Genomic DNA, 13,844 nt, shown 5'->3' on the forward strand with positions numbered 1-13,844 from the left:
CTACCATGTGTGCTCACCATAAACTATTGTTAATTGTCTTAAACAAAATTATAGTTAAAATGACTGTGGACTCAATATTTCACTACATGATTTTAAAAGAAAACTCTTAATTTTAAGAAATAATATGTATACCATTTTTGTATGACATTTATGCATAGTATATTTGTATACATCATGTGTATAAGTAGTATGGCCAAAGAACAGAGGCAAACAGAGAGCTGTGTGTTTGAGCTGACTCTATGAGCTCTCAAGAGCCAGTTGTGGACTTCCAAGTTCACTGACTTTGTGTTGGTAGCAAGAAACTAGCCATGGAAGGGTACTTATACTATGGAAATTGGTGGAAACTACAAATCTGGGCTTAAAAAAAAAAAACCTATTATGTTAATTAAATTTTTATCAGTCCCTGTGTATATGTGTGTGTGTATACATGAGTATGCTATATGTATGTACATAGATATCTGCACATATGTATCTGCAGTAAACTACACTGGAAAGGAAGAGTAATTACTGAGAAAACTTTTGAAAAGTCAGCTCTTTTGCATTTTTCATTGTATCCACATTTTCCAATAATGCTTGCATGTCATATTTTATGTGGTAAACAGCAAAGATGAAATAAACTATTACAACATAGATTCTCTTAATATTCAGTTATGACAGCACTGGGAACCTAGCAGCAAGGAAATAAGTTAATGCAGTTTCTCAGTGACAAAATTATCTAATAACCGAACCCATGTTTTAGTGATGCTTTTAAAATGTAAATAGGAAACTAAATGTACATTTGCAGAATAATATATAGGTTTGAAATTTATTGATGCAGTTGTTGCATATCAATAAGAAATAAATCAAAACTTCAGATATGTTTCTAAATAAATGATTGCATTCCCTCCTGCTATATGATTTCACTTGCATAGTGATTTATTTTCAAGGATAGCATTGCTGCTTGCTTTCCGAATTGATTTGTAAAGACTGCTAAGGGAGTAGCGGTCCATAAATAAAAATTAATTTTCTTCTAAAAACTTTGTTATAGAATGTTAGGACCAGAACACATATAGGAGGTCATCTAATCCAAAAATGTTTAGTCTGTTCACTACTCCATTCCACCTGAGAAATAAAGCTCCCATAAGTCACAACGAATCACTAAGATAAGGATGCTTAGCATCAGGATGGGCAGGTTTTTCAAAATCTCTAAATCAAAGGTAAAGCTCCCTACATGATTTTAATAGACACCCACTTTGCCATTCCCTGCCATAAAAGTTGCACCCTTCCCAGTTAGAATCACTGTTTACTCCCTTAATTACCCTTCTGTTTAAAAAAAGAAAAGCTAAGGTTCAAACAAATCAAGGCTGAAGATCATGCAAATAGAGAAGGGAGTATATCTCAGCCATTTTTTCATTCTAGTGCTTCTTCCATTTCTTTGTCTTATCATTTATTTTTGGTCTGGAAGATAATTTCTTTTAAAAAAACAAAATGTTTTCTCTTTGAGACAATGAGTATTTTTAGTTATATAACTTTTATCTGAGAAATTTTTATTAGCATGCTACTTCTTTTCATGAACCCAGTTTCTTTTCAGGTAAAGTTGAAAGTAGTTAGTATTCCTCATTTCCAATCTTATTAGTGTTTTTAGTTACTTGTAATGCCATTTTTACTGCCCAAATATTGTAATGCTTTATTGATGATGAGGCATTTATTTTTTAAAGAAATGTTTACCTCCACTGATTTCTCCTGAGCAATATAGAAGGAAGGGGTATTTGTAATATTGCTAGTATATCCTGGGCAAGGGAACTTTATAATGAGATAAAATTCAGTTCAATTCTGTTTAATAAGTTTTCACAAACTACTTGGTAATAAGTTGACAACTTGAAGCTGAGGCCCTTCTATATGTGTTGGTTTTTATGGTTTATGAAGCTTGTTTATTGCCGACATGAAAACAGCCTTGAATAGATTGTCCAGTAAAACCAGAAGTGGCTGCAGTCTGGGAGGCGTTTAACATAGTGCAAGAGAGAAGTCCTACAGAAGCAAAGACTTTTCATGTACCACGGTGGGCTAGTAAATGTTTAAACAACCATCTCAAAAAGAAACAAAGAAGGAAGGGAGGGAGGGAAAAAAGGGAAATGATTGGTTGCATTTAGCAATTTATGCAGTATAGATAGATATTCTCATTTTACCAATTTCAAGCTGCCAGTGTTACATGATTGAAAACAGAGATGGAAAGAAATGCTAATAATTGGTCTCACAAGCTGGTAGAAGCCAGCTCCAGCACACTGCTAGACAGAACACAATCATTCCCCCAACATAACACTAAATAGAGAGAAATCCTCCCTGTACAACAAGCAAATGTAATGAAAGTTTTACAAAAGAAGCACTGGAAGAAAGGACCCCTCTTAAATTCAAGTATTATGTGAATTTTTGCTGTAGAATATTAGAAACAAGAGCCTGTGGAAACCTAGAAATACAGTCAATTCTAAACTTCTAAACTTTGAGTAATTCAATATTAATTGTAATTGGTCACACTATTACAATTAGCTTATTTATAATTAAATGACAATTTAAATTGTAATAACAATTTATGATATTAATGGTAAACTAGAGAGCCCTTCCAATAGTAAAGAGAGTGAGTGCAGAGATCAGCTGATGAAGCAAAGGATAAGATGACCACAACAAAAGAATTTCTTTTAGCCAAAAATAATGTAGCAATTTCACCTGTTTCATAGCAGGAAGAAATTTGCTTTCTCTCACAGAATCTACCAAGAAGAGTACATATAGAACCTACCCAATAAATATTTGTTAAAGTGAGTACTTACTCGGTGCTCAGTGGGAAACATGGAAGACAGGAGAAATAAAGATGTATAGTGAATGAGCTAAAAAGAAGAAAGGGAAACAACAACAACAAAAACCCAAAGGCTATCAAATAAAGTTACCTAAGATAAAAACATTTAGGAAATTCAAAAGGTGTACTGAAAAGATGCTGATTATTAAAATAAGAGCATTAGGAGTGCTGTGTATTTCATGAGCATAGCCAGCAGTGTGAATCCCTTTGTTTATGAAGAGTCCATTAAAAGCTGCTCTAGCTTTTGCTTCCTTCATTCAATATTATTTACAGATGTAAATCTGTGTTTTGCTGGGGAAATTTCCTCAGTGTTCTTGTGCAAATTCTCCAACTACTGTTGTTGTGGGTTTCTGTTTATTTGTAAGTATCAACTTGTGTTCCTATAAGGGAGCCTTTATTCCTCTAAGGGCAATTTTGTTTGAATCATTATTCAGCTTCCAACTGTGACAATAAGAACATATCCACATAATCATCACCAGCCAGGAAAGAGAAAAAGCCTTAGCAGCAGAAGACCAGAGTTATTATGAAGAGCTGCTTTAAAATATTTCTTCACGTACATTATGCCAAAATTTTATTTAAAAAACACAAAAACATGAACACCAGATTAAAACTGGTTAGAATGGCATAATTTAATAATGTGCACTAGCAAAATTCTTCCTGGTTCCAGTGGCATTTTCATGAATTTAAATACTTACGGGAGGTATATATCATCATCTTATCCATTTAGTTTCCAATCCACTGACCCTGAGACTTTCTGTTCAATATACCAGTTGTATCTCCATACACTAAAAATGAATAATTCAAAAATGAAATTAAGAATGCAATGCTTGGACTCATTAAAGACAACTAACAAAAGGATGATGATGGACAATGCCCATCCAAAAAGAGAGTATCTGCAACTGCAAGCAAGACAGTTCCATCCATCTGCCCCATGAGATCTAAGCCCCCTCTCAATCAGAAACAAAGTGGGCATCACCATCCCCGAATCCTCAACTACGGACTAAAGTGAGTTGCTATTTACTTAGCAATGGAAGAACTTGAATCGTTGTTATAAAGGCAGTGGCCGCCAGAGATTCTGAGAGGAGAGAGAGGGAAGAATAGGAGTAATATGGGGCATTTAGGGAATATTGGAATTGTCCTTCTTGACATTGCAATGATAGGTACAGGCCATTATACATTTTGTCAAAACATATAAAACTGTGTGGTGCAAAATGTAAACTATAATGTAAACTATAGACCTGGTTAGTAGCAATGCTTCAATATGTGTTCATCAATTATAACAAATGTACCACACTAATGAAAGATGTTGTTAATGGGGGAAAGTGTAGGAGGGGTTGGGGCTGGGGTATATGGGAATCCTTTATATTTTTTATGTAACATTTATGCAATCTAAAGCTTCTTTAAAAATAAAGATAAGGAATTCAATGTTATTTACAAACATCAGAAGAATTAAATACTCAGGTATAAATTCAATACAAGAAGTTCAAAACATGTGCTCTGAAAGTTAATAAAACGATCATTGAAATAAATTACAGAAGATCTAAATAAATGGAAAGGCAACCATTGTTCCTGAACTGGAGAACTTAATAGTGTTAAAGTAGAAATACCCCTAAATTGATCTACAGATTAAATACAATCCCTATAAAATCTCAGCTGCATTTTTTGCAGAATGGGCAAGCTGATCTTAAAATTGATGGGGAAACACAAGGGACAAAGAAGAGCCAAAAATGTTTTGAAAAATTAAAAAACAACGGTAGAAGATTAATGCTTTCTAATTTCAAAACAAAGCTACAAGATTCAAGATAGTGTGATACTTGCATATGACACACATATAGATCAAAGGAATAAAATTGAGAGTCTAGAAATAAAGCCTCACATATATGGTCAACTGATATTTGAAAAGGCTGTCAGGACAATTCAATGAAGAAAGAATAGCCTTTCAGCCGTTGGTGCTGGCACAACTGGATATTTTCATGCAAATGAATGAAGCTGGATCCTTACCTTATAAATGGGTATTAGAGCTAAATGTAAGAACTTGAACTATAAAACTCTTAGAAGAACACGTAGGAGTAAATCTCATGATCTTGGGTTAGTAAATGATTTCTTAGATATGACAACAAAAGCACAAGTGACAAAAAAAAAAAAAAACAAAACAGACGCCTGACTTCATCAAAATTAAAAATGTTTGTGCTTTGAAGGACTCCATCAAGAAAGTGAAAAGATAATGCACAGAACAGGAGAAAATATTTGTAAATCATATAATTGATAAGGGACTTGTATCGAGAATGTATAAAGGGCTCTTACAACTCGATAGTAAAAAGACAGATTACCCAATTAAAAGTGGGCAAAGGATATGAACTGACATTTCTCCAAAGAAGATATACAAATGGTCAATAAGCACATGAAAAGGTGCTAACTATCATTAGTCATTAGGGAAATATAAATCAATACCACAATGAGATACCATTTTACATCCATTAGGATGATTATAATAAAGAAGACTGACAATAACAGACATTGACTAAGATTTGGAGAAAATGGAACACTCATACACTACTGATGGAATATAAAATGGTGGAGTCACTTTGGAAAAGTTTGGCAATTCTTCAAAACGTTAAATATAGAGTTACTATATGACCCAGCAATTCCACTCTTAGGCATAAACCCAAAAGAAATGAAAACACATGTCTACACAAAAACTTGTGCATGAGTGTTTGCAGCAGCATTATTCACAATAACCAAAAAATGAAAACAATACAAAATGTCCATCAAACAATGAATAGATAAGAGAAAATGCAGTATATCGATGCAATGGAATATTATTCATTAATAAAAAAAGAATGAAATCCTGATACATGCCATGGCATGGAACAACCTGAAAAAATTATGCTTAATGAAAGAAGCCAGTTATGAAAGATCAGATATCATATGATTCCATTTATATGAAACATCCACATTGGTCATATCTGTAAAGACAGAAAGTAATTTAGGGGTTGCCTAGGGTGGGGTGAATTTGGGAGAAATGGGATACAGGGTTTCTTTTAGGGATGATAAAAATGTTGCAAAAGTGAGTATGGTGATGGTTGCACAATTATGTGAATATACTAAAAATCACTGAATTATGCAGCTTAGTGCTTGGTATGGTAAATAAATAACTTTCAATAAACCTGTTACATAAAAAGATGTAAGACATCAAGTTAAAACTAAATCTAAAATATAGTACCATGATTTTAAAGCCATCCATGGTGTACGGATATACCATCCAGGAGATGAATAGTAAGAGAAAAGCAATCTCACCCTGGAGGACTCAGCAATCAATCAGAGATTTATTACAGTCCTGTGTTCAGTTTTAATCTCCACAGTGTAAGAAGGATATGGAAAAAATTGAAGAGGTTTCTGAGAAGTCTATCATAGTAAGGCCCAGACTTATGGGAGAACATGAAGGCTGTTTTTATTATTTAAACAAGAATGGCGAGTGGGTTGGGTCAGGGGAGCACAGAGCTGGGCATTTAGGCTACGTAAAAAAAAGTCATAAGAGAAAACAATTGCTCTTCACTACCGGGGATACAATTAAGTAAAGCTGGAATTAACTGAAACCAGATCATTTTACATTGGACATTATTTTGATAATGAAAGTAATTTTTAACAGGAAGATGTTAACATAGAGGGTTTCAAGAATCTCTTCTTGGGACATTTAAGATTAGGAATATTGATATTGTTAGGCATTTAATGAACATGAAAAATGCTGAAGATTTTCTGTACAAAATATGAGGGTACAAAGAATACATATAAAATGATCACGACTATAGAATCTTTCTGACAAAAAGGTTGGAAAGAAAAATACCAAGTTTAACAGTTACCATTAATTTGAGAAGCATTACCTATTGTTTTCTTTATTTTTTTCTGTATGTTTTTACATTTCACATAGTTTACATAAACATTTTTATAATGAAGAAAAAAATGTAAAATGCATATAGGAAACATATAACCTGTCTTAATTTAAACCTTACATGTAACTGGGTCCTTTCTAGATACTTCACATTTCCATCTCATTTTTCCCTCCTGTGAAATGTCTGTCACAGGAGCCACAAAAGTTGGGTTGTAACCCTCGGCTTCTTAAGTTTTTTTTTCTTCCTGATTTTTTAGTTCTATGTGATGACAATATTGCTTTGACTTTATTTCTTTTCACCAACTATATCTTGTACATTGTATTTTCTCAAATAAGATTCCATTTTGGTGAGAATGCCTCACTTCTTATTTTGTTAGGTGATTATATTACAGACATTTTGTGCTAGTGAACTATTTCACAAAGCATGCATTTTACCACTCAGATTATTCATGTATAAAAATATACATATATACAAAGAGAAAAAGTAAGTTGACTATTTCCAGAGTGCTATGGTTTAATTATATTTTACAATGCCTTTCGCTCACCTTTCCTTTGTTGTTTTCAAAGTTATAACTCAGCAAGCATTTACTGAGTGACTACCATGAGCAGTTTTCTTCTCAGAGTATCAAAATCTTTGTTCCCACACAACAGATAAATATAATGATTTTTTTTCCAAAGTAATCTAAGTTAATAATTCAGAACTCTTATTTGTAGATCCTGAAGTAAGCAAGCCTGCTGGAAAGTAAACACCAAACAAAAAGTGTACTCTGGTTTCTTCTTTCCCTCCTCCCTCTCTCTCTTTCTCTCCATCTTTCATCAAAAGTCCTTGGCTTTTTCTATTTGGCTTTTAACTTTGGTGTCATACTAATGACTGTGTCACAATATTTACTTCATATACCTTCTTATCTCTAGAGCCATAGTTTCCAAGTAATTCCATATTTCTGGGATGGAACCCTTGCTTGTATTTGTTTTTGGAGCTCCCTGCATTAAGAGTACCTGGGCTTAGAAATCATTATATTAAAGGGTTTTGGTCATGTGCTTTTTCCATAAAACAGTGATTTTCAACCCCAGGCTATGCAGTCTCTGGGTGCTTTAAAAAAAATGCAAATGCCTTGGCCCCACCCAAGGACAATCACATCACAATATTAGAGGTGGGTGGGTGGGGGCGATATCAGCGTTTTTTAAAACAGCATTACTGGTGATTTCTAAGAACAAGATTCGATAATCACTGCACTAGGCTGTGAAACAACTTGTGAGCAGGGATTCAGCATTGCTATGTCTTTATTTCCACTATGTCATATAGTGCTCCGTGTGTATTAGTTCTGTGAAATTTGTTGAATGAATGTTGGATTCGACATCTACGGTATTTGCCCATCCTGGCATCCTGAGTGGCATTACATTTGGTCTAGTTCTAGATTTAGTCATGTTGGTCTTCATTTTCTTAGCACAGGTGCAGCAGTGAACAGCAGTGAGAGTCTCCCTCCGTCTTCGTCTGTCAACGACATCTCCTCCATGTCCACCGACCAGACCCTGGCGTCTGACACTGACAGCAGCCTGGAAGCCTCAGCAGGACCCCTGGGTTGTTGCAGGTGACTAGCCGCCTGCCTGCGAAACCCAGCGTTCTTCAGGAGATGATGGGATGGAACACACACACGCAGACACTCACACACACACACAAACACAGACACGCAATGACATGAAATTGGCAAGGGGGAGAATCAAAGCCTAAAATTAAAACAGACCTTTTAACCTGCTTCTTCCCCAGAGTTCTGTATTGCAGCTAAGCTCAAATGTGTATTTAACTCCTAGTTGCTCTTGCTTTGGTCTTCTTCCAACGATGCTTACTGCAGAAAGCAAATCAAACACAATTAGACAAGCCTTTTTCATAAAGTGTAAATGTAATGGTTGCAAAACCAGCAAGCTGTAACTGCCCTTTCAAATGGCATGACAAGGTGTGCAGTGGCCCCATCCAGCATGTGTGTGTCTCTATCTTGCATCTACCTGCTCCTTTTGGCCTAGACAGATGGATGTAGATACAGATCCGCATGTGTCTGTATTCATACAGCACTACTTACTTAGAGATGCTACTGTCAGTGTCCTCAGGGCTCTACCAAAACACCACGCACTGGGGTACCACATGGTCCATTTCATGTGATCTATTACTCTGACATAATTCTATCTGTAATATATCGCCAATATATAAGCTGTTTAGTTTGTTAATTGATTAATCTGTATGTCTTATAAGAAAACATGTAAAGGGAGAAAACACAGGGGGAGCAAGCTCTCTCGGACCCTTGAAGATGTAGCTTCTAAATTGGAACTGATTAAATGGAACCTGTATACCATTTTGTAGAAAGAACATATGTGATGCTTATGTACAATGGGGGTGGAGGAGGGGATAAGAGTTTTCAGGTCATGAAATTGTCTGGCCTTTAGAAAGAGGATGTTAAAAGCTAAGGTTCTCTTCACTACGAGTGAACAGGTAGGAGAGACTAGAGAGTCACATTATAGTGTGCACTAAGACGAAAAGACAGTATTGCCTGGATGTCTGGAGACACCGACATCCATATTTTAGAGGTAGATGTTTGCCATTTCCAAATTATGCATCACAACAGGAGGCTGCTGGAGAGGGTGGCAGGGTCATTGTGTACATATTTGGTGGTAAGAATCCCTCCCTGGAACAGAGCAGACTTGTCTCCATGGGATTTCTTTAATGGAAAACAAGCCTACCCAGGCTGCTTTCAGATGGTGAGTTGTGTTTTTTATAAGTGTGTTGTTTCTCAGGGTCATACCCTGCCCAAATTTTATTTTGAGAAGAAATAGTACTTTCCTCTACTAGGATTAAAACATAATAATTAACTAAGATCCCTTCTTCCCCTGCCCCAAAGCACAGGGTGATGCTCAGGTTAGCATTTGAAAACATCTGCACAGGCATTATTACTCCTCAGTGGTTTTCCAGACTCTTTCATATGGCTAATGTTTCACGTTTATTTATTTTCACAAATTTGACCAATTCACGGAGGGCTGATAACTTGGGTTTTGTAACAGCGGTAAATGAGACTGCAATAACTCAGCTGCTAAACAGCTTGAGCAAGATGAGTTTGGTCTTAAAATCCATGAAGCATTAATGTTAATGTTTAGCAAAATCACCCAAATTTGGCTCAAATTAAATGACAGTGCTTCCCAAGCACTTTTAAGGAAGCACTGTGAAACATCTCAGTTATATGAAAGGCAATATCAGGGCGACTTCTCAGCAATAATAGGAACCAGCTCTAGGTTTCCCTTCTTATTCACTTCGATGAAGTATTCATGGCAGTTATTTGCACTCTAATCGTTTGGTGCTCACCAGAGCAGTGATATTTCACTGAAGAAGTGAAATGCAAGTAGAGGATGGTGATGAATGTGCTATGACTTGCAAATGGAATCCCCTCAAAAAATAGAGCCAACAAGAGTGCCAGTGCTCTGAAAACTGCCTTAAATAAAATAGGGAAGCTCCTTTCAAGCAATAGTCAACTGGGAACCGGACCCCCCTAACCATTCCATGTGAGTGAGCTCTACAGTTATGGGATTGCTTCACACAGTAGGATTCATTAAGGGGTAATTAGTTTAAGATGGAGAGAAAAATAGACTGTGCAACTTGTCTCCTGGAATAAAAATGGCCCAGTTTCTTTATCTTGTTACCATTGTTTTTGGATAATATTCCAGAAACCTGATTTTTAAAATGCCTCCTCATTCACAAGCATTCTCTCACTTTTCTGTCACATCTCTCTTTCATTTTCTTTAACTTCTATGTACCCCTTACTCTTTACTTTGACTCCTTTTCCTGTACTCTTCTCTTGATTTACCTGTGGCCTCTCCACTCTGTTCTTACCACCTGGGATTAAGTGCAAAGAACAGGCAACTATTAGGAAGAAAGTGAGTTGCAAGGGGAATTTCATCAGCCTCAAGATGACATTGGAAGACAGGAGGAAATCTTCAGCAAGCATCTTAGAAATGTTTGGAAATTAGACTTTCTCTCATGTCTATGGAAGTTGTTACTTTCTTTCACTCAAATTAAGCCAGGCAAATGCTAGACAATGCCATGCCCTTCCCTTCCCTAAGTACCTGTCCTGTTATGTGGTTCTTGGGAGCTGGTTACTTTTCACTGGACTTCCCTATAGACAAGAAAAAAAGAGGAGCAAATCACTTAGCTTGAAGTATCATCTAGAAATGGAGCTGATAGTTTAGCCTCCTGACTGCTTATAGGCTTAAATTTACTTGATTACCAAATCCAGACAGATGAAGGCAAACAAAGAATCACCACTTCAGAAGTCTGCCAAAATCATAGTAGTGGTGTGGAGAGAGTGGCCACAGTGGCTACTGATGGTCGGGAGAGGGAAGAAGAGATATGGTGTGGGGGCATTTGGAGGATTTGGTGTGGGGAGGATTTGGAGTTGTCCTAGCTGGTGCTGCAGGGACGGAGATATTGTGGCCCACTGGGTGGACTGGGGGAAAGTGTGGACTACAGTGTGGACCACTGTCCATGTGCTGCAGTGGTTCTCCAGAATGTATTCGCCGGGTGCAGTGGATGTGCTACAATGAGGGAAGAGTTTGTTGATGGGGGAGGGGTGGCATGGGTGGGGTGGGGAGTATATGGGGACCTCATATTTTTTGAATGTAACATTTAAAAGAAAAGAAAAAAAAGATACTTGGGGGGGGACATCTGACACAGGGCAGGCTTCTAAGGAGTGTGTGAGTGCTCATTTTGTCATAGTAGGTTATATCATTGGGTGGAGACCCATACAATGAATGTAAAGATGTACCCACATCCTGGGAAGGACTGATGTTCTCAAACAGAGGGAATTGTATCTCTCGAGAGAATTGGTGGCTCCCAATGGGTTAGGGCAGTAGAGTATGCCAAGCCCTCAACATTGTTGCAAGTATCTGTGAATATGGTTCTTCAAGTAATGAAGATTGATAGTCACTGTGGGTGCTGTGGGGATGGGGAGAGAGGTATTGAATAGATGGAGTCAGGGTAACTGTTGGGCAATGGAAGTACTGCACAAGATCATCCAATGATGGATACAGGACATGTTAAATTACACCAAAAATGTATAAAATCTATAGGCTAAAATGTAAACCATAATGTAAAACATAAGATAATTAAAAATTTAGAAAATTGTACAGTCTAAAATATAAACCATACTGTAACCCCCCCCCCAAAAAGTCTACCAGTCCTTCATAATCATATGTTCACTATATTATAATATTTTCAGGAGGTGGTAATGTTATCAATTTCATAGACTATATTATGCACTGCATTGAATCTTCTTTTCTTAAGGAAACTAGTATGTCCTATAGTCACCTGTTGCTTTCAAAGACCTCTCTGATCTTTCAAGCAGGGAAGTCTCAAGTCAATTGGACTATATTCAGTTGGAAAAAGTGAAGGTCACGCTTGTAGTTGGAGTTGATCTGGAACATGAAGTTGGAGCTTGTGGAGCCTAATAGTCTATCAGTTCCTATAGGGTGATTGCTTTAGCAATGGCCCTTTATGAAATGCTTTGTGGTTTTTTATAGGAGTGATGTGGGCATGCATATGGGCAGGAGGAATTAAATTGTTGTGAGCATATGGCAAAACCTCCACCACTTTAGCAATATCTTTAGCAATGTCTTTTGTGGGGCAGTGGGTTCATTTTTCAAAAGTGATACATTGGCCTTAGAACAAAATTTCTTCTTGTGGGATCAAAACTGTTAATAATCTTGCATCTTCAAGAATCTGATGACTGAGCTTTGTAGAAATGTACCCCAGAGTTGGACCAGTGCCTGGCAATTCTCACCAGTTGGAGTAAGCTATTTTACTGAGGGCCAAGGAGCAGAATAACTTTTCCAAATCTGTTATCAGAAAAATGTTACCTAAGGATACTGATAGCATCTGACTCATAAATTGGAAAATAAACCATGGCAAATGGAACAAATGGAATAGACTGAAATGGAAATCCTTTTAAAACCTGTCAGGGAAAAAAAAAACAATAAGCAAAACTGATTTTCAAAGTTTTAAATATTTAGTGCAAAAATCTAAATGATTCAAAGTATATTTCTATTTAATTCTCTTAATATATAATAATTTAAATCTTAAACGCATGAGATTCTGTGAAGAATGCTATCAGCCAGCATTTGCTGGAAAATATATTTTCTACAGTCTAAAGATAGAAATAAAATTGTCCCAGGAATCTTTGATCTCAGTTACATTCGATCTGAAGAGGAAGCTTCTTCCCCATTCATGATCCCCCACATGCATTTCAATTGTGAGAGTCCAATATTTTCCACAGAAATCATCAAACCAAACAGGGAAACACCTTTCTGTAAAAACAATAGAAAAATTAATGTAAATAATTATATTAGATTATTTTCCTTGTGATTGAAATATAAGATTTTCTTTCTTTTGGAGCTTAGGCAGTGCTTTAGCTGTCTGAAAGTAACTCACTTTGACCCATTTCCTTGGTCACTTAAGTTGAAGTGGAAGGCTTCTGTTAATATATGAATTCCTGTATATCTATCTTTTGATTATGTGGGACCAATGGCCAGTATATTCTAATGATAACAAAATCTCTCAACCTTCATCTAGCTTCTGTTCACCTTGCCATGTTCATCTTGGAATGAGACCCATCGTGCACCTGCCTGTAATTCTGCATGATCGGACTCCAAGACTATTACCAATAATGAGAATCATCATGTATCAGTGTTTATAAAATGGATTTAAAGCACACACACATTCACACACAACTTACCTTTAAAATTCTGGATCAACCTTGGGAGGCAAAACCATGTATGTTCAGTTTCTTCGCAAGGTTCTTAGAGGTTAGAACTAGAATCAGCCACCCTGGTGGATAAAATGCAATCTCAGTAATGTTTAATTAGGCTTTGAAATCATTTAAATCTTTTCATTGTTCTCTTTCACTTTTTCATTTTATTTTTTCTTTATTTTCAAAATGTCAGTGGAACCAGACGGCAAATGGGGGAGAACACTGACTTCTTTTGGCTCTGTATAGGTCGATACTGAGTCAATACATTGTGATTTGTTTCTGATATGAATTATTAAAATCCAGAAGAAATATGCTTCCTTTAACATAAAACCAAATCCAAATCAGA

General features: G+C 36.3%; 1 protein-coding gene across 12 annotated transcripts in view; it reads left to right on the forward strand.

Moving 5' to 3' along the window:
* MAPK10 (mitogen-activated protein kinase 10) overlaps positions 1-13,844 on the forward strand; it is a 366,398-nt gene extending 352,554 nt beyond the window's left edge. For 7 of the 12 annotated variants that reach the window (XM_004472694.3, XM_004472697.3, XM_004472698.3 and 4 more), the window contains one exon: positions 8,167-13,844. In XM_004472694.3, coding sequence (XP_004472751.1) covers positions 8,167-8,309 — 143 coding nt within the window. In that variant the 3' untranslated portion in view covers positions 8,310-13,844. Of the gene's footprint in view, positions 1-8,161 lie in introns of all 12 variants that reach the window. The other 5 variants (XM_058296116.1, XM_023582861.2, XM_058296112.2 and 2 more) reach the window with 1 other exon arrangement.

This window comes from Dasypus novemcinctus, chromosome 1 (genome assembly GCF_030445035.2).
Source record: "Dasypus novemcinctus isolate mDasNov1 chromosome 1, mDasNov1.1.hap2, whole genome shotgun sequence".
Classification (NCBI taxonomy): Eukaryota; Metazoa; Chordata; class Mammalia; order Cingulata; family Dasypodidae; genus Dasypus; species Dasypus novemcinctus.